Here is a 23,286-nt window from a genome sequence, read left to right as displayed (position 1 = left end):
GTGCCACATGCAACTCCCCAGTCGCATTTAGTTGCGCATTCGAGCAAACCCAATGGGGCTCTCCACTGACCCACTAAAGTCGCCTGCTCGGTTCACGGACTCCAGGGACCTGATGCTGTAACTAATTCCGAGCAAAGCCCATTCGATGTGGCATATTTAAAACTTCATTTACATGGCTGTCCTCTGCCCGGTTAAACCCTAACCTTTAGACCCTCTCGCTCGACACTCGACCCACACCCCCACCCCCTCGCCCGTGCTGACCCCTTCTCTTTCGGGCTTTAAGTCTCGCTGGCAGCTGGTTCCAAGCGGAGCACTTTGTCATTTTCAGTTTGTCACACTTTTGCCCAAATAAAATTTCATCGCCTGTCATAAAGCCTTGCGAGGCAAGTGTCACAAGTGCTTACAACTCAAGGAGGTGCATGGCTCGAAGAGTGGGGGAGAGGGACAGCACCACAGTTAGGTAAGAAGTGAAGGAGACAGCACTCAAAACTGCTCAAGTGGGCCAGACCCAAAAAGAAATGTGCCACATGAAATTCGTCATGAGCAGAAATCAAGACAACGTGGATATAATATAAAAGGAAATACCTTTTAAAGCCGATTGCAGAAAATGAATATTAGCAGATTTTAAAATCTATGATTATATTATTATTCAACGCGGGCTAACAATATCCACATTATAGTAGAGAAAACACTTGAAATATATCTAAAACTTTGCGACTCTATTGCAGTTCACTTTTTAAGTCGGACTCTTTCCTTTGATGTTTGCACCATAAAACATGCTCATCAACACCTTGGCTATCTTCTATATTTATCGGTTATCTCGTATATCACTGGCTGCAGAACCAATTAGTGTTTACCCCACCCAATAAATATGCTTGCCGCTGTCAACAATTGATACCCTCATAAAAGGGAAACAGAAATTGCTCTACCCCCAATAGATAACATGCACCTTATGCAATAAATGTTTGCACAGAGAGTCTGGCGCAAAAGTTTGGCATTAGCTGCCGTATCCAAGCCAAATAACTGTCAGGGCTAAGACAATAGGAAGGACAGACAACAGACAGGTCAGACATCCCCGGGTTGATAGGAAAATTGGGGTGTGGCTAATGGCGATCGCAAGAGGGGAGCACCAAAAGTTGCTAGTTTGACAGCCGCAAGACAGCTGTCTGTTGGAAAAAAACCCACATATACGATACGGGGTAGCAGAAAAGGAAAACAGCAGCTACAACATAAATTTTGATTTGCTTGCCTGACAGTTGCCCCCGAATTTCACACGCATCCCACAGCCACCAAAGGTCGGGCACCATTTTCCTATTAGCTCAAGTGAAAAATCGCTGCAAAATTGGTGTTTGGATGGTGAGGGGGCTGAATTTACTGGACAGTAAATCAGGCAGGCATTCCATATGCCGCAGAACATATTTCATGGCAGACCAGGGAGTATTTCAAATGCCCATTATGGACCAGTAACTTTTCCAATTAAAAGCGAAAAAACTTTTGCCTCCGGAACTCGCTGGTCGAAGTTTCAATTAAAACCATGACTGGCTAAGCTGGAATAAAAAAAGCTGGCCAATAAAAATGGCCATCGAATGATATTACCGATTTACCTGCGCGCCTTTCTTGTCTCTAAATTAAGTTGAATGACTTTGAAGCGACCACGTGGCGTATGCTTAATTATCGCAAATCGTTTTCAATTAAAGTGCCATGTTAAAGGCCCGAAGTCTTAGCAAACGCCACTTTGGCTTATCACTCCTACCACTATCTCTATTAGTTCCAATGCCTTGGCCACCTTTTCTTATCACAAACAGAAGTTTGGCGACGACACTCGGCTTCATGGTATTCGGGCTCGTGGCGTCTTTGTTGATAATTTCACTTGAACAGCTTGAAAATTTGTGGGTTTGATTGACAGTCGAGTGCCGGCCAAGGTAAACAGGCCTTTTGTCCCAACGACTCAACTGTTTAAACACAGTTTTCATTTCTCGTATTTACTTTTATTGATATGCGTATTTGTGCTCTTAATTTATGTATTTCGGTGGAGTTTTTTGACCGTGACATATTTTCTTGTTTACTTTCCAGCGAGGCGGTTAAAACGGGGGCAGTGAACCAGGGAAAAGTACGAGTATATTACTCCCAAAAAGAAACAGACACCGATGATAATAATAATGTTCAAAATTTCACTGTAAATATTAATAGGGAACCATGCGATTATTAAATAAAGATAGTTACAGAATACTTTCGTAGGTATAAGCTCACGTTCTTTTCACCTAGCAGCAGATGCTCTAAAGGCTTTCATTTGGCACAACCTTTGACTGCAAAGCCTTTCATCTTTCTTCCAGAGCACCCACAACTTTTATCCTCAATTAGGATTTATCATTTCCCGCAAGCGTTTTTCATTTTACACTAGTTTTCCCGCATTTTCCGCCCTCCGCCCCCCAAAATGCCAACTCTAACTAGTTGAATGCAATCAACACGCTCGCAATTAAATGCGACAAAGTGCAGACTTGCAAATGTGGTTGTTGCTGCAGTTTGTGGCTAACCCGTTCCGCCCACAGTTCCAGTTGCCTCGGCATGTACCGCTCCGCCCCCCATTTTCCTACCTCCCCCCTCCCCTAACACAAAAGCGACAACTGTCAGCGGGGCTGTGGCACACATTTACATGCCTCCGGTATCCACCCTCCCCCTGTGGCGCCTCCTCCTTGCGGGCTGGCGTGTGAATTTAATTTGTGCATAATTGCAATTGCAACTGCTATTGCTGTGCTGCAGCCATAAAATGTCAATATCACATTGTAATCATCAACGAGAAATGTTTGCTGCGGCCCAAGTGTTTTCTTTTCACTCTGACAATTTGTTTTTCCTTTTAGATAGGCCTGCGAACAGGCAGACACATGAGACTTTGGACATTTAGACATGAAAAGGGGTTGGAAAATCGGGCCAATTGCCGCCCGACTGATATCAAGTGCGTAGGAAAACTGCTGTGGACAGATTCGAAAAGTAAAGCAATTTAAAAATTAAGTTTTCAACGCCAAGTGCTGGAGAAACTATTTTATGTTGTTGTCTGGACAAGAGCAGGGATTTAATGGATTGCAATTTGCATATGTGAATCAAATTTATGCGAATATATTTAGTGCATATGAAAGTGGAGTGGAAAATGTATGGCTTATTTGGGTAACGCACTATTATACAGCATAATAAAAATGATGCTTTTAACATATTTCATTATATCTAGAGCTATAACTTATCCCTCTAATTTGATTCATTTCAGAACCATCATGCGCCAGACTCAACGAACGCAGCATAGCGAAATGTCCAAGCAAAACGGATTCCAACAGCAGAAGGCCGAAATCAGCCGACGCACCAAATAGATTGGCAATAAAAAGTTAAACAAATTAACCAAGTGGCTTACACAACCCAAAGGAGCACACTTTGAAGTGGGGAAAAAATACAGAGAGATACCCAGCGAATAGAACGGGCAGGAGCACTCCCAGAGGAGCGGGAGTAGTAGGTTGGTTTTTCGTGGATCGAGCGATTGAAAGCCGTCAAAATTACGACGTACCACCCACCCACGCCCAAAGTCAAACAGAACCCGGCCAATACGGACCCCATGTCCGGGCCGGGGGCGTTTGACGATGAGCCGCCGCCGGAGCCGCGGGACGGATGGCTACTGGTGCGCATCCATGTGCCGGAGCTGAATGTCTACAAGTGTCTGCAGTTCCCATCGGAGCGGCTCGTCTGGGACGTCAAGCAGCAGGTGCTCGCCTCACTGCCGAAGGTAAGTCGGTCACTGTCATTACCACGGCGATACCCATTATCTTTCCGGTGTATTTAGAGCAGGGCATGTCTCATCTGCGCTAAATACTCACTAAACGGGTAGAAATACATCCACTTAGTGTTGAGCTCTGCTGAAGCGAAATGTTCACTTGTATACGCTACATGCATGATTTTATTGGGCACATCAAGTGCTTGCTCCATATTCTAAATTTGTAAATATTATATCGTCGAAAGCATATGTTTCACGCTCAAAATCCCGGGTACTACACATATCCGGTTTCCAACTCATCATCGTAGGCGAAGAGCAGTTCTATGTAGTAGGACCAAACCACAAGCCAGGCATACAGTAAAATAACTATAAGGGATTCAAGAGACTAGTTATTCAGTATATATTATTCAAGTAGTACTCACCCATTGTGATGACAGTCAGGATGATAATGACAGTATTAAAGGAGTAAACGGTCAGGGCAAAAATGTGCACAATTATCCAAATGGGCGCGAAACCCAAAAATGGAAGAAAGAGCATCTCGTTGTTCTAGAAAACGATGAGGTATTATTAGCTTAAGGTGCTCTAATGGGTGGGTATAATTTCAAATGATTTCAAATGGGCGTCACATACATTATGCACTCCAATGCAGAGCATGGCCGAAGCTATGATGCCGAAGAAGGAGAAGACCATGGTGGCCTTGAGGGCCGCCGGTGCTGGGATCAGGGACTTCTGGTACTCGTCCGGAAAGATGCACTCCATCATGAAGCCGGTGCCGATGGTGATGTAGATGAACCAGGTCAGAAAAATGCATCCGAAGAGCAGCACGCCGAATCGCAGTGAATAGCAGTAGCAGCACTTAGTAAAGATCTGTTTAAGATATCTGCAGCGACAAGCCATGATCGATCCTCAGTTGCTCTACAAATTTGTAAACAATAATTTTCAATACTTTCTTGGAAAACTGAAATTTGTTCAACTTCTAGTTTGTGCAAAAGGGACACACTGAAAGAAGTTGACTAGATCAGGAACATCAACTACAGGAATTTAGCTCCACGTTTATTTAACCACTCGTCAAATTGCATCATCAGAAACCACTGTACTCAAATATCGGTAATAAGCCAGCACTATCATCAGGGAATAAAGCAGGCCAACTAAGGGGATACAAAATCAAGTCCTTATATTATTCAGTCAAATAATGCCAACACCCACGTATGATGACCAGCTGAACAACCAATACAGCCGGGGCAGGTTTCGCAATGGCCACATCTACAATACCCATTATGCAATACAAGAAGAGTATGACTGTATAGACGATGATCCACATAAGGACAAAGCCACGCTTCTTTTGCTTTTTTCATTTCAAATCATAAGAATAAGAATAAGAACAAGAATAAGAATACTTCGAATTTGGGAAATAACCGAATGAATGTCTTACCTTCGAAGCAGCGTACACTAGCAGTACAGAGCTCAGAGTTCCAATAGTTAGGATCGGAGACATGATGAGGGGTGCCCAAATTTTGTGGGACACTTGCCTGATGAAAATGGTGTTATCCGAGTGCGCTATCAGCTCCCCAACGTGAAAAATTATAAAGATCGCCCCAATGATTATGACACCTACTTTCAGGGGCAGGCAGAAACAGCACTTCCTACAAATCATGACGATATATTCTTTGAGGCGAAAACAAAAATTTGTATATTTTTCAATGTATTTTGATCAAAACATCAGAATGCTGGGAACAGTTGATCGTTGATTTTGTAAGTAAGTTATATACCATATTTGATAATGGGCTATAATCTGAGTGCAACTCAAAATTGAAGGGCTAAAAACACAATCAAACTACATTTTTTGCGTTGACCCACACAAAAAAGCAATTACTGCGGAATCGCAATGCAATATTTCACCAGATGTTGTTGATTGAAATTTGTATGCAGCCAAAGGCTGCCACGTGCCCTTACAACATAAAACCGGCCACGCCCCCTCTGCTGCCCTCGAATGGCTGCAATATGCCAAATGCCCTCGTGAAGTTTCAATTTTTTGAAGTTCAATGCAATTTATCGGCAACTGCAGTGTCTGAAGTCGTGCGCCCAGTCGGAAATCGTGACGCTGCAGATCCAAAGATATTTGACAATTGAATGGCAGTCTGTCAAGGAAGGAAAAAAAGTACCAGCTACAAGAAAGATTGGATTTTCAATGGCTAAAGGATTCGGAACCTTTGCGTTGATTGGTAATCAAAGGTGGAACATATTACCCTTTCTTGCTACGCTGTTCAGAATGTAAGTAAATGTTGAGCCAGAGGGTCATGATCAGCTGTTAATAAAGAGGAGAACCCTTAACCTTTGCCCTTATAATGCCCCCAAATTGGGTACCGGATGAGGGGAAGGAAAGGGACTTCCCCGCTCCATTGTGCTAATGAAAGCCAAACAATGGTCAATCAATTGTATACATTTAATCGCAATTTGCTCAGCAAATTGCTGTCGAAACATTGTCAAGCGTGAATGCGATGCGGGGGCCTCGCCCAATTCAATATTGAAACCGCAAAATTGCAAACGGAAACTCTGGGCGATACCCAAACTGAAACCGAACTGGAAATCGCTCTGGAATCGCTTCGATTCGATTCGAATCGAACTGAACTGAACTGAACTGAACTTCGCTGAACCGAACACAATGACCTCCAGCTAATTGCATGGCCCGGTCTTTCGTGCCGGTTCCGTTTTCATTTTGGCCAAATTCAAATGCAACGCGGCAAGTGACAGACACGGCCTTGTTATTGGCTTTTTGGCAAGGGGCGTGGCGCTCTGGCTTGTAGCTTAGTAAATTATGTTGTAAATTCTGATCGGGTGTGGGAACCGAAAGCTGAGCGTGCTAACCATTTTTTTGGGCATATTTGTTTGTAGGGATAGATGCATATATGCATAGATGCATATGATGACACACATTTGTTTCTCGGCATTGCGTCTATGGTTTATCGAAGCTTGTTGTTTGGTTTTCGAATACATTCATTTCGCCATAAATATGTTGTAAATATAAGAGGGAAAGGGTTAGGTACAATGTGAACAATACGTCTTCAATGGAAGAACTTGAGCCATGGAGCTTGAACTCTTTCATATTCCTTTGACTTATTCCACCTGTTTCCATCTGCTAAAAGTAGAAAGCATATCAGGTTATCAACACTTTTCCTGCTTCCACAGTCGTATATCAATCAGTGAACTGGCCGCATATCTTATCGCCAGGTTACTTTGCGACCGAACATAGACTCAAGTAGGGCGTCATAAAGAATACGATTCATGCTATCATCGCACAAATATTTGCAGTCCAATTGAGGTCTCTTTCCTCACGCTTTTTGCTCAACCCATTGTGAGCCTTCGATAACTGAGGAATGGTTGAGTAAATCCCGAAGACTAAGACAAACCTGAGTGGTAGTAATTTCTCATTTTATCGGTCGTCGCCCATTATCGGGACACCTGACAATGGCGTCTGGTTCCATAATGTATTATTAGGTCTGGTGCGGAATTCGCTTGCGATGACCGATCCAACTTCACACCAGCAATCATTCAATCAATCCGTCTGTCAGTCAGTCAGTCACTCAGTCAGTCAGACAATCAGTCACTTCGCCAATATGTCACTGCTCCAGTTTGCAGTTGAGTGTGAGCCGCACTGGCATCCCAACTTCCGCCTGCTAATCAAATCGAAATTAAAGCTTTTGTGATCCGTATTCGATGGATTTTTCTTCAGTTTCTGGGTGGGCGTTACTTACCGGTTTGCGTCTAAGTCGTTTTGCTTGTAATACTCAACGGGCTTTGCTTGGCCCGAAGTTCAGGTCGGTTAATAAACTACTTGGCTCGTGGCGATAAGAAACCAGTAAGGAAAGCTTAGCCGCATATGGATTTCTCGGTGCCTCATTTTTCGCTCAAAGGTGGCAATGGAAAATACGTGTAGGGAACGTTTTTAGTGGCATTACGATAAGCGAACGATGTGTAATGGTAATTGAAAATATTCCGACGGTTTCAGAATTATTTCAAGATTAATAGGAATATCCAATAGGCTCTTGTGAAATATACTGCAAAAAGCCTAGCCCACCTTAGCCATATCTTAAACATAAAGCGGAAGCAAGAAAGTTTTTCTTAAATTTTTAGCAAAACTTTGCCATAACTACAACTTCAAGCAAGTTGAATGAAGTGCGCGCAAATTCGCACAATAAATCAGGGAAAGACTGAAGCTCGTTTCAAATGGGATTTCAAATCGAATGCTCCTAACTTTCCAAAAAGGATAGGCAGTCACCCAGACGGACTGGATAACCCAAAGTGCACGAGGCAAAAAGGAGAAAAAATTGCTTTTAGCCAAGCGAGCCAAGTGAGCAAATGTGGTCAGCGAAAGCGTATATGTGTGCTCACTAAAAGAGATATTCGCGTTAAAGCCCGTTACTTGCGAACGACGCAGCTTTAATCAATTGAAGGCATTTTTCAGACAGAATAATCACAATAAATCTTGAACTGAAACTGCCCAGAAAGCCACAATGGCAATTAGGTTTTGGTTAATGGGCAATGGCTCAATTAGGCCAAGTTAATGTGTAGTTTCAAATCACAAGTGGAGACTTGACTCCCATAGTGTCTTTCGGGGGATTTACTGTGAAAACTTTTGGCGTTGCCTCCCAAAATGTTCAAAATGTAGTCATTTCGCCGAGCACTTGTATGTGCATATACTGTAGGGAAAACACCCCCTACTTCTTAGCCCATCCAATCTCTAGACGCTCGTTAGATTTAATGACGCCGCATAGTTTGCGCACGCACGACATCATTTCAGCGACTTTAGCCCCTCTTTGGCTCTTCCCGCCCTTCAGCTAAAGTGGCATAGAGACCCACTTGCAGGACCCATCATCTGCGTCTATATCTGTATCTGGGGGGGCATTGTGCCTTGTGCCTTGTGCCTCTCCATTGAACCGTAAATTTGGGTGAGAACTTTGGCTCGCATTATTCATTCTGGGTGGCCGCCCCGCCAAACGCCAGAATGTCACATACTTTTGAGGAGAACCTCGCTCCCTACGGAGGGAAACGCTTCCTGCCGGGAGCTGAAAGCATTGTTAGCGGCTATAAAGATGCTGCCGATATAGAGCACCCTGCACTCGATTGGGTGGGTAGTCCTTGGCTGGGATTGAATTGAATTTTGCACCAGCAGACAAGGAGCTGGGCACAATGAAGTGGTAAAGTTTTATAACCATTTGATGGCGTAGCGAACAATGGGTATGTGTTTAAGGCATGGAAAAAGGTCATGGCATGTAGTATGACCGCATAAATATTTCTGTATTCCTCGCGCTGTATGCAAATTTAAATCAACGCAAAAAATAAAATCGCATCACAACATGTAGCCATCATAAAGTGTACAAAGAAAAAACTGAAATGAATTGAAATTCATGAAAAAGAGTTTTATGACATTTTTGGCTTGCTCACGCTGGCTTACATTGCGTATGCGTGATATGCAAAATATATGTAGGCTAAACATGTAAATGCCATCATTATATACTTATATAAGTGTGTACATAACAAAAAGTACATTTACATGCATAAAACAAGAACATTGTTATGCCGCATGACTCGCCACTGGAACATCCAACATGGCCAACAGCGACAAGATTTCTCGTTATTAATTAAATTGTTTTGTTTTCATTAATTTCGGTGCTGCGCTGCTGGCGTTTTTTATTTAATTAAATGCCAAACAAATTACAAATTTACACGTGAACCAAAATAAACAAACGCCGACAACATTGGATGGACGCAACAAAATGTTAAATGGAAATGCCATGTGCCCGCCGCAACCCACTCGGCGTATACGCAATGTGACCTGCTGCATTGCGCTGGAATCGATAATCAAATAAATACTGATTGCATTTACACGCCCCAATATTTGACTCGCATCTGATCGGATATCTTGTGCTGGCGGCGATGCTTTCATCTTCTGGAAATCGCTGCGATTAATTGGCTCAGGTGGCCTTTTGGTTTAAGGTTGGTGGCCGGCTTTAAAATACCCAATAATAACCGCACATATGCAAACATAATGCCATGAATTATGCCTTTCCGCAGCACTTGAGGGAGTGCTTAATTGTTCGGAAACGCAGAAGTTACGGTATCAATTTAATGAGGGTGTAATAAAATGCATATTTTATTTTTAGCACAGCAGATTGGGATTATTAGTGTTAAAATCTCACTTATTGCTATGCAATATATTAGTGTCTAAACCGTTGAAACTTAACTTATGAATTTCCATTAGGAGGCTATGAATTTCCATACGGGGTTCAAACTGCAATATTTATTTTATTGCAAATACATGTCTTAAGTTGTTTAACGACATGCTCGTTTCGAGCGGCAATAAATTTGTATTAATTTTTAAGTTTAATTTTAATTTTAATTGACACGAAACCCGCAGTGACAGCCGGTTGAACACCTACGCAAATATTTGGTTGCACGTTGCAACACTCGCTTTTCGCTGTTTTTCCTGCAGCGAGGAGACAACCAGGCAACTTCACATCCAACTACGAAATGTGTCAAGTACAGCAAACAGTTACAGATTTATGGCTGGAAGTCGGTGGACCCCTCTAACGCCTCCAACGCCACCAACACCACTGAAAAACACACGCGACCAGGAACGGTTTTCCATCTATTGAAAACTGCACACCCCCCTCGGACTGCCAACTCCTCCCTTGTAATTCAATTAAAATGCAAACGAAAAATAAAAAATAGGGGAAAAAAGGAAAAGGCGCCTCAGGCATTTGCAAATGGAGCGAGAAACGAGATAATAAATAGGGACGAGGAGGGGCCCAAATGGATATGTATATCCATGACCACTGTGAGTGGTTTTCTTTTCGCCAGCGGACAGTTCTCGATAGCATTATCGTGAGCTGTGACTGTAACCGCAAAATATTTCAACAAAATTTTTGACGTTTTATCGGCAGGCAAACAAATAATTTACAAAACTTCCAAAATAACACAAAGCAGCGAAATAATATATTTCGGTGAAACTTTTCGACAGTTTTTTTTTTATTTGTATGTGAATCCGGGAATAGCATTCATAATAACCATTTATTATGCTCGTTTTTAGATGGTTGTTAATTTTTTGGGTACATAAAGCGAACAAAAACAGGGCTTTGTTTCTTTGGATTTTTTTTTTTTTAACGTATGGCTCGGTACACAATTTAACAGTTCAATCAACTTTAATGTATGAGCAGTGCCAGGCAAATCAAATTGTGTAAGTCGCCCTCTAAACGACCTTGACTGTGAAATTATATCTGTTTCAGCGCTTTAATCGCTTCATGTATCAATGAAAGTTGCATAAAGCGGGGTAATTGAGTTGAACAATAATAGCGGTACAACTACAAAGATTGGGGAGTGCTTCCATTTGAACAAAAGCGATTCGAAATCGTTTCAATTTTAGTTGAGCAAAAAAAATGTATATGTGAGCCAGAAATAATAGTTGCAAGTAGACAATAACGTTAGCTACAGTGGCTCTAGAACTGTTTTTTTTAGTGCGTCACTAACGGGATGTGTGGAGCAAATCGATAAGTGCACAGGAAATAATAAGTGAAATTAAAATTTAACATAAATTAAGAAGAAACTATATGCGTTGGCGTTATTAGTAATTACAAACCAGACTGACTCAAGTGCAGCTTTAGTTTCGATTACCATAATCTTATGCTAAACAAAACTAGTTGCTCAGAATATGAGATATAAAACAGAGCCTTTAAGTGATGCTATGAATCTGTGCTAATACACTGGCATATTCAAAGTTGAGGGTGGTGCATTTAAGCCTCTTAAAACGTACACGAAATTGAAAAGTTTGGCATCTAAACCAAACCAAACAAACAATAAATAAAATAATGAAATAATCGCTATGAAAACAAACGAGGTGACGAACAGCGCGGAAAGTTTAAAGCATTTCAAGAGCGCTCAAGTGTTGCAGGCAAATTGAACAACGCAAGTTCAATTTATTCCAAAAAAAGAAACCCCACAAAAAGCACTCGCATAAATGTAATTTCCTCTTTATGTGTGCCAAATTCTGTTTGAGCTGCCCTCTAACTAAATTTTTAATGGCACTTTTATGTTGGCTTACTTTATTTGGCCTCTCTCTCCCTTTTTTTTATTTTTGCAAATTTAAATTTCATGTTGGTTTTGGGTTGCTTTTCAATTTCCGACGCCCCAACGCCGAACAATGAAGCACTTCCGGTGGCTGTCTGTATGTGTCTGCAGATTATGTTCATTAGTTTGCGTCAATTTGTTTTAAAACGCCGCATGTGACTATGAAATGCTTATTCTAAATTGAGCACTGAAGCGGGTGGTAAACCCTCGAAGCTCGACCATAACAACGGATATTGTAATTATGATGATCTGTATGTCGGGGAGGATGGCCGCAATGCTACCAGCATTGTTGCGAAGACCCCATATTACAAACGATTAGCCATTATTGAGCCAACCTAATATATGATGGCTCTCCCTCTCTTTTTGTTCTGTGGTCTTGTTGCAGGTAAGAAACCCGTACGGCAAAGTGTTCGAGTATCTCAATCTCGCACTTCACCATTTATGGCGTACTTAAATCACAGCTCAATTGGTGCGAGTCCAGTTGAGAAGGTGCCTGAGTTCCTCGCCAGCTCATGTCCAAATGGAGACTCTGTCTCTAAAGAATGGCAGTGCCCACACGGCAAAAATTGAAGTATCTAGTGCTTAGCAGATCAAAATAGATTTTCGACGTATGATACTCTGCGGAATGTAGAATGTCATGACAGAGTATATTACGGAAATAAATACCAATAATGAAACATTTGAAAAGCTCTTTGAGTGCTAGCTCCAATTTTATGAGGCAGACACTTATTTTTCCACAGTGCACGCATAACTGTGCCAAAGGCACCAGGAGATGGAGGAATGTTCCTAAGAGTGTGGACCAGGTTGAATGCCCCTTCACCGCAGCCACGCCCCTTTCTCGTGCGCCTCCTCCTATCGCTTAGCTGCAACCACTTGAGCTATTTTAGCGTGCTGCCAAAGCGACAACGCTGGAGAGGAGCAGAGGAGCAGGGGAGCAGGGGACTTTGGTACGACCTGCTCTCCATCTCCTTTTGGCAGCAAATATGCTGGCAATTTAGTGGGCGTTTCTCGGCCCTAGTTGAAACTAACGCCACAGAAAAGAACTTTTGACGCCAGCGAAATGCTCGCAGCCAGAATGTAGTCAACCTCAAGAGTGGAGGCAGGATGAGGATCGCAGAAAATATCTCGAGTTCATTGCTTGTAAAATTGACTTTGGCCAAAGGAGCTAACAACACGGACGGCGGAAGGAGAACCTCGATTGCAAGTCAAACTCAAACAAGCCGCAGATAGTTCGATACAATTTTCCAAACAGTTTGCGTTTGCCTTTTTCTTTTGCAGGCATTGCAGCTATGCTCGGAAAATCGCTGAGGTATATGGGGTATATTCAACTCTGCCTTATATAAATTTAACATATTTAAATAATCTGCAATTCAATTTAGCTATAAAAAAATAACAATCAATGTTCTTCTGAGAAAACATTTACAAATGCATCTTATTTGAAATAGCGTTTACAGGGTAACACATAGTATTCACCATCACGAATTCTTTGTCTATACCCATTGCAGTTTTCTTGTGGTATCGGCCAGGCTTATTTCTCCTTGGCTTTCCTTTTGGTCGCATCGGTTTTGCGGCAATTTCTGTTGCTCGCAGTTTTTCCGCCTCATTTACCATAGACACCAAATGTCCTTCAGCATGGTTTTTCCAGCTTTTCCAGCCTGCCAGCAGTTATCTATTTGGATACGAAATGCCGCTGCCACCATGCGGCTGGCCAAATTAAAGTAGCAAAAACTAGTTTCCGATATGGCGCACGTGCAGCATCGCCAGTTGCAAGTTCCTAGCACCGAGTTGCAACTGGCAAAGTCTCCAATTGCAATTTGGCAGAAAGCATGTGCAGAGTGCTGTGGTTCCACGTTCGGGTTTCAGCGGGAAAACACTTGAAGTGAGCCAAAAAAAAAAAAAGGTTTCCCATTTGCTTGCTCGTTGGTGGCATAATTCGCGCGCCAGGCGACGCCCCAAAACATACAGAGAGGTTTGTCTGCACTGGAAGAAATTACATATTTCGTCTGTTAATTTCAACTATTATTCGCTTTGATATCCTTTTTAGTTGGATTTGTATGTGGTTGATGGTTTCTTCAAATACAAATGCAATGGTTACGCGGGTTACTTAGTATAAGGCGTATATAAACAAATTTTTTTCTGTGCACACATGTCCCCTTCGCCCGAGGGAACTGCCATCGATTTACGAGCTGTGAGATTTCGTGCCTTGCAATTGCCTGCATTTTTCCAGCTCTTCGGCTTGTTTGTAGTGGACTCGAAACATTTGGCCGTTGCGGTTCCTGCATCCTTGGTGGCTCCGATGGCCAGGTGATGATATAGCTGAGTTCGCTGGCCACATGTTTATGGCCCAAGCCAAATCGCGAAATGATCCCTAATTACAAGTGGCGGCACTTGGCCGACCGACGTTGACCCACAAAAGAGGGGAAGCCGCATTCCCGGGCATATTGCTCTATTTTCAGGTGAAACGATTTCATCATTAGATGCAATTTGTGTCCCGTTCACCTCTGAAAAAATATCTAAACCGTAAATAAAGGGCCGGCAGACCGCAGCCACTCCAGAGATTGATTCAAGACCAAGAGCTGCGCCAAGATCCCAGAGTGGGCAGAGTCGGTTTGGGGCCCAGAATGGTATAGTACCAAGAACGGGGTCCAAGACATCCAGAGCACGTTCCGTTTGTCAAATATGGCTGCGGTCAGTTTTTCCAGCGGCCAGAACTATTTTTTTTTTGGTTTTCCACTGCCATGGCAGCAGCTGCAACTTCAGCTCCATGGCTGCATAAATTTTCGCATTCGAGCTGCTTTTACCATTTGTGGGTACCCTTTTGCCTCCGTTTACCGTTAAGTTGCTGCCACTAGAAGAGCCGCGCAAAAATTCAAATTGAGACAAACCGCCTCATAGAACACAGAGAAGCATGTCTTGGACCCAGCTGTACATAGCATTCTGGAAAATCGAAATAAAAAACTAGGAAAATACACAAAACTCCTAATCGTTGACAGTGGCCAGCCGTTTTAAGACAATTTTCACACTTGGCCTGCACCTGGAGTTTATCAGCCATTCAGTTTTTGTCTGTTTGCGAAGCCTAAAAATATTTTTCCTAATTTTTATACCCGTTACTCGTAGAGTAGAAGGGTGTACTAGATTCGTTGAAAAGTATGTAACAGGCAGAAGAATAAATCACTTTTATACATATATCTTATAAATTTCTATAGATTTGCAAATACCTTTTTGCTACGCCCACACTTTTTTTCATTTTATTATTTTTCCCCCTTTTTTACCGATATTTCAGAAAAGTTGAAGTTCTCGTTTGCACTGAGTAACGGGTATCTTATAGTCGGGGAACTCGACAATAGCATTCTATCTTGTTTTTTATTCACACCTGAAACTGCAGTTGCAGTTGCCGGGAATTCAAAGCTTTTGTTGCGATTTTGTTTATGGCCTGGGGCGATATGAAGTGAGTTTCCATTTGCCACATGCCCGGCGGTAATTGCCCTGCTAAAAGATTGCGCACGGTGCGTATACTTAATTGTTTCTGCTCAAAAGCGAAATGGTTTCGCAACATTAAGAAATCCTACTTTTCTTTTGCAACAAGTAGTTATCTTTGGGGAAGTCTAACTCATTGTATCTCGTATTTGTTTGTGAACAGAATAAAATAGTTTATATAATATAGATCATATAATATGCAATTTTGATAGAAAGTTTACTACTGCGTTATATATGCCTAAATCGGTTGATGGAACAATATTACCAGTTCAAAGAATTGGGAAATTGATTTTCAGTGTATGTAGAAAGACATCTAACTGTTTAATCAGAAGACTAACAATATTAATTTGCAAAAGCATAATGCACTTCTGTCCATGCGACACCACTTCGAAGGTCCCATTTGCCTAGAATCGATCTTCTCAGATCCGCTTTTGATCATTTGATGCCGCCTCGAAGGGCTTAGCCCCCAAGCTGTCACCCGAGGTGGATTTCATCCGACTGACAACTGCAGCGGGACAGCGCCCAGCCACTCAGCTAATGGCTGCCCCTCTTTGTCTATATATATGTATCTGTATCTGTTCATATCCACGTATATCCACGGAGTGAGCCTCTGCTGCGCTTTCTTTCCTCCGGCGTATTGGCTGCCAGTGGCCAGTTGCCAGTTGACCGATGGCAGTCTATTTGGGTCACCATAAGCTGCCAGGTCTGAGCGGCATCAGTCAGCTTGTTGGAGTCGAGTCTTCCCCACTGCTGGAGTGTTGGAGTGCACTGGCACGGAAGTTTGTTTGCCAACTTGTTTGCAGCTCGTCCGTTGTCCGTTGGCCGTTCGGTGTTGCATTGATTGAGCAAATGGCCGCCAGCATCGCCAGCGGTCCCAAAGAGCACATTTTTTTTGTTTTTAGCCCAATAGCCGGAAAAAGGGGTCGACGTGGCTTCAATATGTAAGGGTGTTCCAAAAAAAGGGTAGATATAGATAGAAATGCTTGTACAATGCTTGATGAATAAATTAGCAAAAATTAAAGCGATACTGATATCTCTAGCTGCAGGTATTCAGTGCATATTTAAACATGATTTGAAAATTTTACTACAGCAGTACTCAGATCAGAAATTTAATCATAAGAGTACACAAAAGTATCCATTTCTGCTCATATGTTTTTTCTGTTCAAACAAACCGTTGTTTCATTTGAACACAACTTGGCATGAAAATTCCTTGCCCAAATAAATCGAATTTTTCAAGGTTTGTCATCAGGCAACCTTTGCTTATCCACCCCAAAAGCTAAACCAAAATTCCTTGAGGATTTCCCTTTTTGCTATTTACGCAGTTAAATGTGTAATATTCATGTGCTTTTTCAAGGGTGACTTCCTTTCTCCCCCTCCCAAATGACCAAAAATTGGGTGGGTTTTTCCCATAGCTCTCCAAATGCTTCTTACACAGTTGGCCATAATTAATTTAATGGTCGAAATTACTCCGCTTAGGCATGACTGAGAACGGTAAAGGTTTGCTCAAGTAATCCGCATTGGACGGCGCACAGAACAGACCGCCACTCGCTGACATAAATAAGCCGGGAAAGAAAGTGGCCAGAACAAATGGGGGAATGGCTTTGGCTCCCAGCCAATGCCAATGCCAATGCAACCGATGGATCGGATCCATTGATCCGCCTCGATCGGAACAGAACGGCTAAGTACGGTTAAGCATGGAGCACGTTTGGCATCGAATCGATTAGCAATTCGAGTGTTCAGCAAATGGTCAGTGAAAGAATCGTCGGACACGTCGAGCATGTCTCTTCGATTCCAACTCGAATCCAACTCGATTCCGACTCCGCGACTCCCGATCATTGGCATCATTATCGTCATTATGGTGCCCCGTTCTTCTGGGCCTCGTGTGCCGTGTGTCGTGTGTCGTTTAGTGGCGCACTTTATTGTTCTACATTGTCCAGCGGAATGACTTTGACATAGAAATGGAAGTGGCCAATACAGAGGGGGGAATTCCCCCTCTCATATACCTTTCACTGGCTAATTTTGCTGGCCAGCCGCACACATCCTTTCCTTCCTGCTGCGCTGTGCCAGATGCCAATGCACTCTGCAGTCCAGTTGGAAAAGCGTTTTACGGGCTTTTCTCGCTGCCAGATATTTCTTAAACCTTCTTCCAGCCAGCCCTAGTGGTTGGTATTTCTCAGTTTGCCCTGTACTTTACGGCTTTACTGTGGCAAGAAAAAATTCTAAGGTAGTGAACTTAGCTGCAGGATTTATGGAAAGAAGAAAGTCTAAGTAGGGAATTCTTCATATAAATCTTCTTCAATGGGGAAGTTACTTTTTTATTGCTTAACTTATCTAAGAGCTTTTCTTTTTAAAAGAGCTGTAATATGACTCTTTTAAGGAACTTAGTACTCCTTCTATAACCAAGTGTATCCTGACTTCGTCTTGGCTTTCATTCGCCGGCACATTTTATTTATATTTCGTTTCGTTTGTTTTTCTGTGCAGCCGCATGTTTTCCCCCAACCTGTCCACTTTTCTCCTCGTGAGTATGAATATGAAAATGCTGAAAGCATTTCCACCGTTCTTTAACCCCAAAACGAGAAATGCCTTGGATGCGACCCTGTACACTTGGAACTCCCCTGCTGGAAAATTTGTCGCATGTTTCGCTGCTTAGACTCAAGCCTAGACATGGCGAGATGGGGACTCCTCCGTTTCCAATCTCCAGCCTCCGGCGACTGGGAGCTCCCATCTTAGGCAGTCATAATCGCCAGACACGTATATACTCTTACTCGTATATCCCATATATCCGTACAAACTTGGCTGGATGCATGTTATGGGCCTGTGTTTTTCTTTTTAATGTCTGCCCTGGCTGGTTCTTGTTCTTGTTTGTTTGTTTGTTTGTTGGCTGTAGTTGCTGTTGCCGTTGTTGTCTGGGGTCTTGTGTCTATGTAAATATTGATTTTCCCTTCTGTTGGAGTCTCCGTTGGAAATTTGCTTAGGCTAACTGCATTAGTTCGGGAAAAATTGAATGTAAAATGATATTTCGCAGAAGCGAAAGGAGCTGGTATTTTATCACAGGGTTGAGAAGAAGGCTTTGAATGTTGTAATACACGATATGGTAGATATTTTAAGGAGCAGCCAAAACAACACCGTTGCCTTTAAGCGCTTATCTAAGGTAATACTTAGCTACCAGTTTTGTAAACTCTTAAACGTAGGTAACTAAACTTTGGGAAAACATACTGAAATAACTTCTTGCGCTATGCTTTGGCGAATTCTTGCTGCCACAGCACTTCCTGTAGAACTGTAAGGCCAAGAGTGAGGTGGTTCCTTGCCTAGGCATTTTCCCAACTTTTGCCACAGCACACCCCCCGAAAAACGCCGCCCGGGGGCACTTAGTCTGCCAGATGGGGCATGTGCCACCGACGGTGGGGCAAAGTCTTGACAACATGGTTCTGTCATGCTGCTGTGGCTCTAAAGCTCGCTTTTCGGACGAACTGCCGCATTCCGTGCAACATTGTCAACGGTTAATCTCGGAAAGGTCTCCTTTCTCTTCTACCTCCATGGTGATGGCGATGGTGATGGTCCCCCAAACCCCCTTTCGCCCGCCCATGGCATTTTGCAGATAGCAGCTTTATTGCAAATGCCTGTCACCTGCATTCACAAGTTTTATGTGGCACTTACCCCCTCCACGTTTTCCTGTGGCATCATCATGAGCTTGTCCACATCCTTTAGCCTGCCACTACATTTCTGCAAATTCCCGTACACTATATATTTATTTTTTCCCTCCTTTTTTTTTGTGTAGAACTGTAGAATGTTTTAGTTCACCTTTCGACGCTTGCTGTCAATGTCCTTTTGTCCCTAGATAGCTGCCTTCCGCTCCCATGCCCTCCTCCCTCCCGTTGCACCCAGCCGTTTGTCCAAATGCATCTGGGTGTAAAAAATATGAATGGCTGATGGGCGTTGCGCCGCCGCTGCCACGCCCCCAGTGGGCAAATAAATTTCATGTCGGCGAATACAAGTTCAATGCACTTGACTCTGATAAATGTTCGGTGGGTTGGTTTCGATGCGATGAGTTGGAGGCCTCAAAAGAAGTCTTCACCATCAACACTTTCTTCCACGCCTCAGCGAGAACTTTTCGCCTCAGTTCCCTAGTTACACTTGGAGAAATCGAGCCGTGCTGTAAGAATTCTGCCTTGCATATTTATAAATGTGTCTGCTTCTGCCTTGTATCTTTACTTGTGTTCCTAGGCATACAGTTTTGCTCTTAAATTGCACTTTCTGAATGTAGAGAACCGATGCTGATGCTGTAGGTGGGCATGACAAGACAAACATCTGGGACGGACACCTAAAGGGAGGCAACCAGTACATAGAAGCTGAAGCTGCAGCAGGAGCAGCAGCTCACAGCCTTTGCCCACGAAAATCTAGCCAAACGAAACTAGTTTCGAGGCTGGACTTGCCCGCGCTGCCTGCTGCATCACCGACCATGTGATAGCCAAACTGGGAACGGGAAGATGCAGAGCGAACCTAAGGGTTCCAGGCAGCCAGCAAATGGGTTGGCTCGGGATGAGTCGTCGGCTGTGCAGCTTGTAAACTTTGCAGTTGCTGAATGGCTTTGACTTTGACTTTGAGGCGGCTCGAATGGCTGCAGGCGGAATAAACGTCATTGACCTCCTGGCGGGAAAAGGAGGAGTCATCCGATAGGTGCACAGCGAGAAAATACTCCTTAAGCTTAGCTGGTTAGCTGGAACCAAACTCTTGGTTCCAAACAAAATGTTCATCAGTTGTTCCTCTGTACAAAGCCAAATGCAATGATTCAGTTATGAATAAACCAGGTATTTAGTTCACAAACAGTCGTGATAAATTGCACTGCGCCTCAAAAGGCAATCAACTTGAAATTGATTACCACAATCCCTTGTCACTGCGCGCATAAATTAATAAGCTCCGAATTAACCAAATGTCATGAGAACCATGAGGAGCAGCGGGAAAAGTGCGGAGCAAGCTGATGTGTAAGGGCAAACAAACCAAACTCAAAACCAACCCAAGTTCAGCGCCGCAAAATGGGCATACACTCGAACTCGGGCGATAGGAATGCGAATGTCGAACAGCAACCGCGGCTGAAAACCTGTTTTCGGAACGCATCTCCTGCCCAGAACACTGAGAGAAACAGCTTTAGGCCTTTCTCCAATGAACTGAAAGCGAATTTCGATAGGGTTTCAAATTTGAAGTAGACATATAGGTCGTATTTCCCAAAAGGTAACCCCAAGATTAAGTCTGAGTGAAATGGCTTAAAGTATTGGGCAAAATCGCAGTGTATTGTTCCAGTTTGTGATGGTCGGCATTGTTCGAGGCTCCAAACTGCGATTCAAAGTGGCTCTGCGGTTTACCACAGGCATCCCAGCCTCCGCTGCCTTCTGCTCCCTTTCGGCAAACGAGCTAAATTTATAAGATGATGTGACCAAGTCCAGGTCCAACTCCAAGTGAAGGCCCAGAGCCCAGAACTTTGGAGCCCAGAGCCCACAGCTCAGGTCCAGGTCCAGGTCCAGGTATTTGTGTTTCTGTGTGTGTGCGAGCTGGCAGATTACATAAATTGATGCCGAAGCCTCTTGGGCTGCAACTTGAGAAGACCAGACATCAGCGGAATCGGAGATTCTTCCACAACAAAGGACACAGATCGAGAAAAAGACGCTGGCACAATGGCAGAGGACGTGCCAAATGTCGGGAAGAAACGAGAAAAATGTAGAATTAGGCATTAGGTCGAAACAATTGGAGATGAATTCTATTCGGAGCTAATGAGCAGGAAGTTGGCCCAAATGATTCAGAAAGTCTGACGCAGCCAGTGTGCTCTAGAAAAGCCATATTTGCCCAGCAAATGGATCGTTTTTGTGTAGCACTGGCACATGTGTGTAAATATTTGCTTAAAAGAGCGAAACAGAGCCAAGGTGGCATTACTGGAAAGTAGAAGTCTCCATTGGAATGTTGGCAAAAATAATTTTAAAGGCTAAATTGACTCGGTAAATATTTGTTAAGTAATTTCAACCCATTAAATACAGATTATTTACTACGACTTTCTTGCGTTTGCCCCACAGTGCAGAATCTTTTACTGGTTCTTTCCTTTCTTTCCTTCCTAAGATTCCGTTGGCTCCTCGCTGTGTCTTCAACTCATTCGGCTGAGAACTTTGGTCATTCGATACCTTTTGAGTGGGAGTTTGAGGAGCCAGTGACTCTCAAACTGCGCCTTTTCTTTGCCAAAATGTCAAACTTAAGCCAAACACAACTGCTCAAAACTAAAAGGCATACAAAATTTGCTGACACTAATGAGTCCGTAAATGTGTAGAGCCCGACAAAGCCCAAAAGTTTTCCGCGGAAGGGGCAAAAAATCCGAAAACCATAACAAATCCAAGCCGTGACTTCAGCGGCAAACTGAAAACTTCAGGCTGCAAACTTCGAGCTAGTTGTGACTTTAATTGCGGCAATAGAACTAGATTGTGCTTACACAGAAAAACTGACCTGTTTTGAGGACGACTACTAAAATACGATCTATAAATAATTTGTATAAATGTCAATTATTAGTTTGTAAACTGAATTTATGGTTAAAAAAACACATAACTTTCTAAATCGATTTATAACATAAAATCCATAGCTGCACAAATTAAGCAAGCTAATCTTCGATTCGTATTAAAATGAGGATATATACAAATATATATATTAACTTGATGGCATATTTTCTGTAATGGAAACACCGAACAACTAGTTCCTAGCTTTAAATCGCTTAGGCCAACAACTGGTATTTGTTTTCCGTGTAGAAATCTAACAGATGGTCGGCGACCCACTTCCAAGCTTGGAGGCTGTCCAGTCCATCGGCAGTGGCTATTTACTTTTTGCTGGCACTGTTTACGCTTACCTGCCGCTATTTCCCTCTCGCTTGGCTTTCAATCAACAAGAAAACAATTGCAACAAATGCAGCAGCAGTCACAACAACAGCAAAAGCATCGCCAACTACTGTTTGACAATTTATCAATGATGTCTTTTGTTGCTGCTGCTCGCATTGTTGTTGGCCGAGTCGCCTCGGGGTCTTTCGAGTATTTCTTATTGGAACAGGAAGTCGCTTATTTGCTGGCAGCAAGTGCACAGCGCTCATTGCACATCGCATTGACATTTACTTGGATTCTCGCATCTGAGCTTGACACTCACTGCTCACTTGGTGCTCCAGTGGCTCTCAAACACCTCTCATGCAGATTGCCAATTGGAGCTAATTGAACTGGATTGTGCCAGTGGCCCTCCAACTGTGCTAATGTGTAAATTAAGTGTATATTTACATATACTTACTTTAGGTACTAAAGTGTAAGTAAACCATTCTGCTGAGTGATGCCTAACAATTTTAGAAAATAGATTCCGTTGCAAACATAATAAGCATAATGCAGATAATCTCGTTTATTTTCCAAGCGTATAATCTATTATATTCGCTGGAAAGCAGAGCCAAATTAACTAAAATTATGTCCAGAATTGTTCTTAGTGTTCCGACACGTTCTTCTCCTTATAAATTTTACACCCGCTCTCAAACTGCTCAAACTTAAAATATTACGAAATGCACGAGCTGTCTCTCAAACTGTGTAATATTGTAAATTTCATGCAAATTGCAATTTGTTTCTATACCCTTCGGAGAGCCATTGGGTCTGCTGGTTAAGTTACTGGCATTGCCTGCAGTTGCAATTCCTCCATGATTTATGGACAGTGACCCACCAGCTGCCACCTGCCCCTTGCCGCGCTGCCGCAAAAATACAACCGAATACGTCGAATACACATTCCGCCTGGTCCACATTGTTGCAGCCGAACTGAATTTATTGCCACGGTAAACACGGCAGCAGCCAACATAGCAGACGCAGGAAAAACCCCAAAATGAGCAAAAACAGTTTGAAAAGTGCTTTAAAGCCAAAAAGTGCGCACAACTTCTAAATTAC

General features: G+C 43.0%; 3 protein-coding genes across 7 annotated transcripts in view; 1 reads left to right on the top strand and 2 right to left on the bottom strand.

Moving 5' to 3' along the window:
* LOC6549625 (SH3 and multiple ankyrin repeat domains protein 1) overlaps positions 1 to 23,286 on the top strand; it is a 63,062-nt gene that overhangs the window by 28,209 nt on the left and 11,567 nt on the right. For all 4 annotated transcript variants that reach the window (XM_026979847.1, XM_026979846.1, XM_015156910.2 and 1 more), the window contains exon 3: positions 3,260 to 3,766. In XM_026979847.1, the coding sequence (XP_026835648.1) occupies positions 3,599 to 3,766 (168 nt within the window). In that variant the 5' untranslated portion in view covers positions 3,260 to 3,598. The remainder of the gene's footprint in view (positions 1 to 3,259; positions 3,767 to 23,286) is intronic.
* Positions 3,920 to 4,724, bottom strand: LOC6549626. Its single transcript, XM_001975651.3, has 3 exons — positions 4,385 to 4,724; positions 4,177 to 4,300; positions 3,920 to 4,120 (listed from the first exon to the last, which is right to left on the bottom strand). Exons 1-3 carry the CDS (start codon positions 4,649 to 4,651, stop codon positions 4,029 to 4,031), a joined length of 483 nt encoding a protein of 160 aa, XP_001975687.2. The 5' UTR covers positions 4,652 to 4,724; the 3' UTR covers positions 3,920 to 4,028.
* Positions 4,641 to 5,494, bottom strand: LOC26526057. 2 transcript variants are annotated; one of them, XM_026979848.1, is made up of 4 exons: positions 5,187 to 5,494; positions 4,961 to 5,099; positions 4,790 to 4,902; positions 4,641 to 4,669 (listed from the first exon to the last, which is right to left on the bottom strand). In XM_026979848.1, the coding sequence occupies exons 1-3, from the start codon at positions 5,406 to 5,408 to the stop codon at positions 4,823 to 4,825; spliced, it is 441 nt and encodes a 146-aa protein (XP_026835649.1). In that variant the 5' UTR covers positions 5,409 to 5,494; the 3' UTR covers positions 4,641 to 4,669; positions 4,790 to 4,822. The 2 variants fall into 2 exon arrangements, with proteins under 2 accessions (XP_026835649.1, XP_015012729.1); XM_015157243.2 differs by lacking the exon at positions 4,641 to 4,669 and having other exon boundaries at positions 4,780 to 4,902.

The sequence above is a fragment of the Drosophila erecta genome, unplaced genomic scaffold (genome assembly GCF_003286155.1).
Source record: "Drosophila erecta strain 14021-0224.00,06,07 unplaced genomic scaffold, DereRS2 tig00000092-arrow-pilon, whole genome shotgun sequence".
NCBI lineage: Eukaryota > Metazoa > Arthropoda > Insecta > Diptera > Drosophilidae > Drosophila > Drosophila erecta.
Note: the sequence above shows the minus strand (reverse complement) of the source record. Positions and strands in the feature narration are given on the sequence as shown.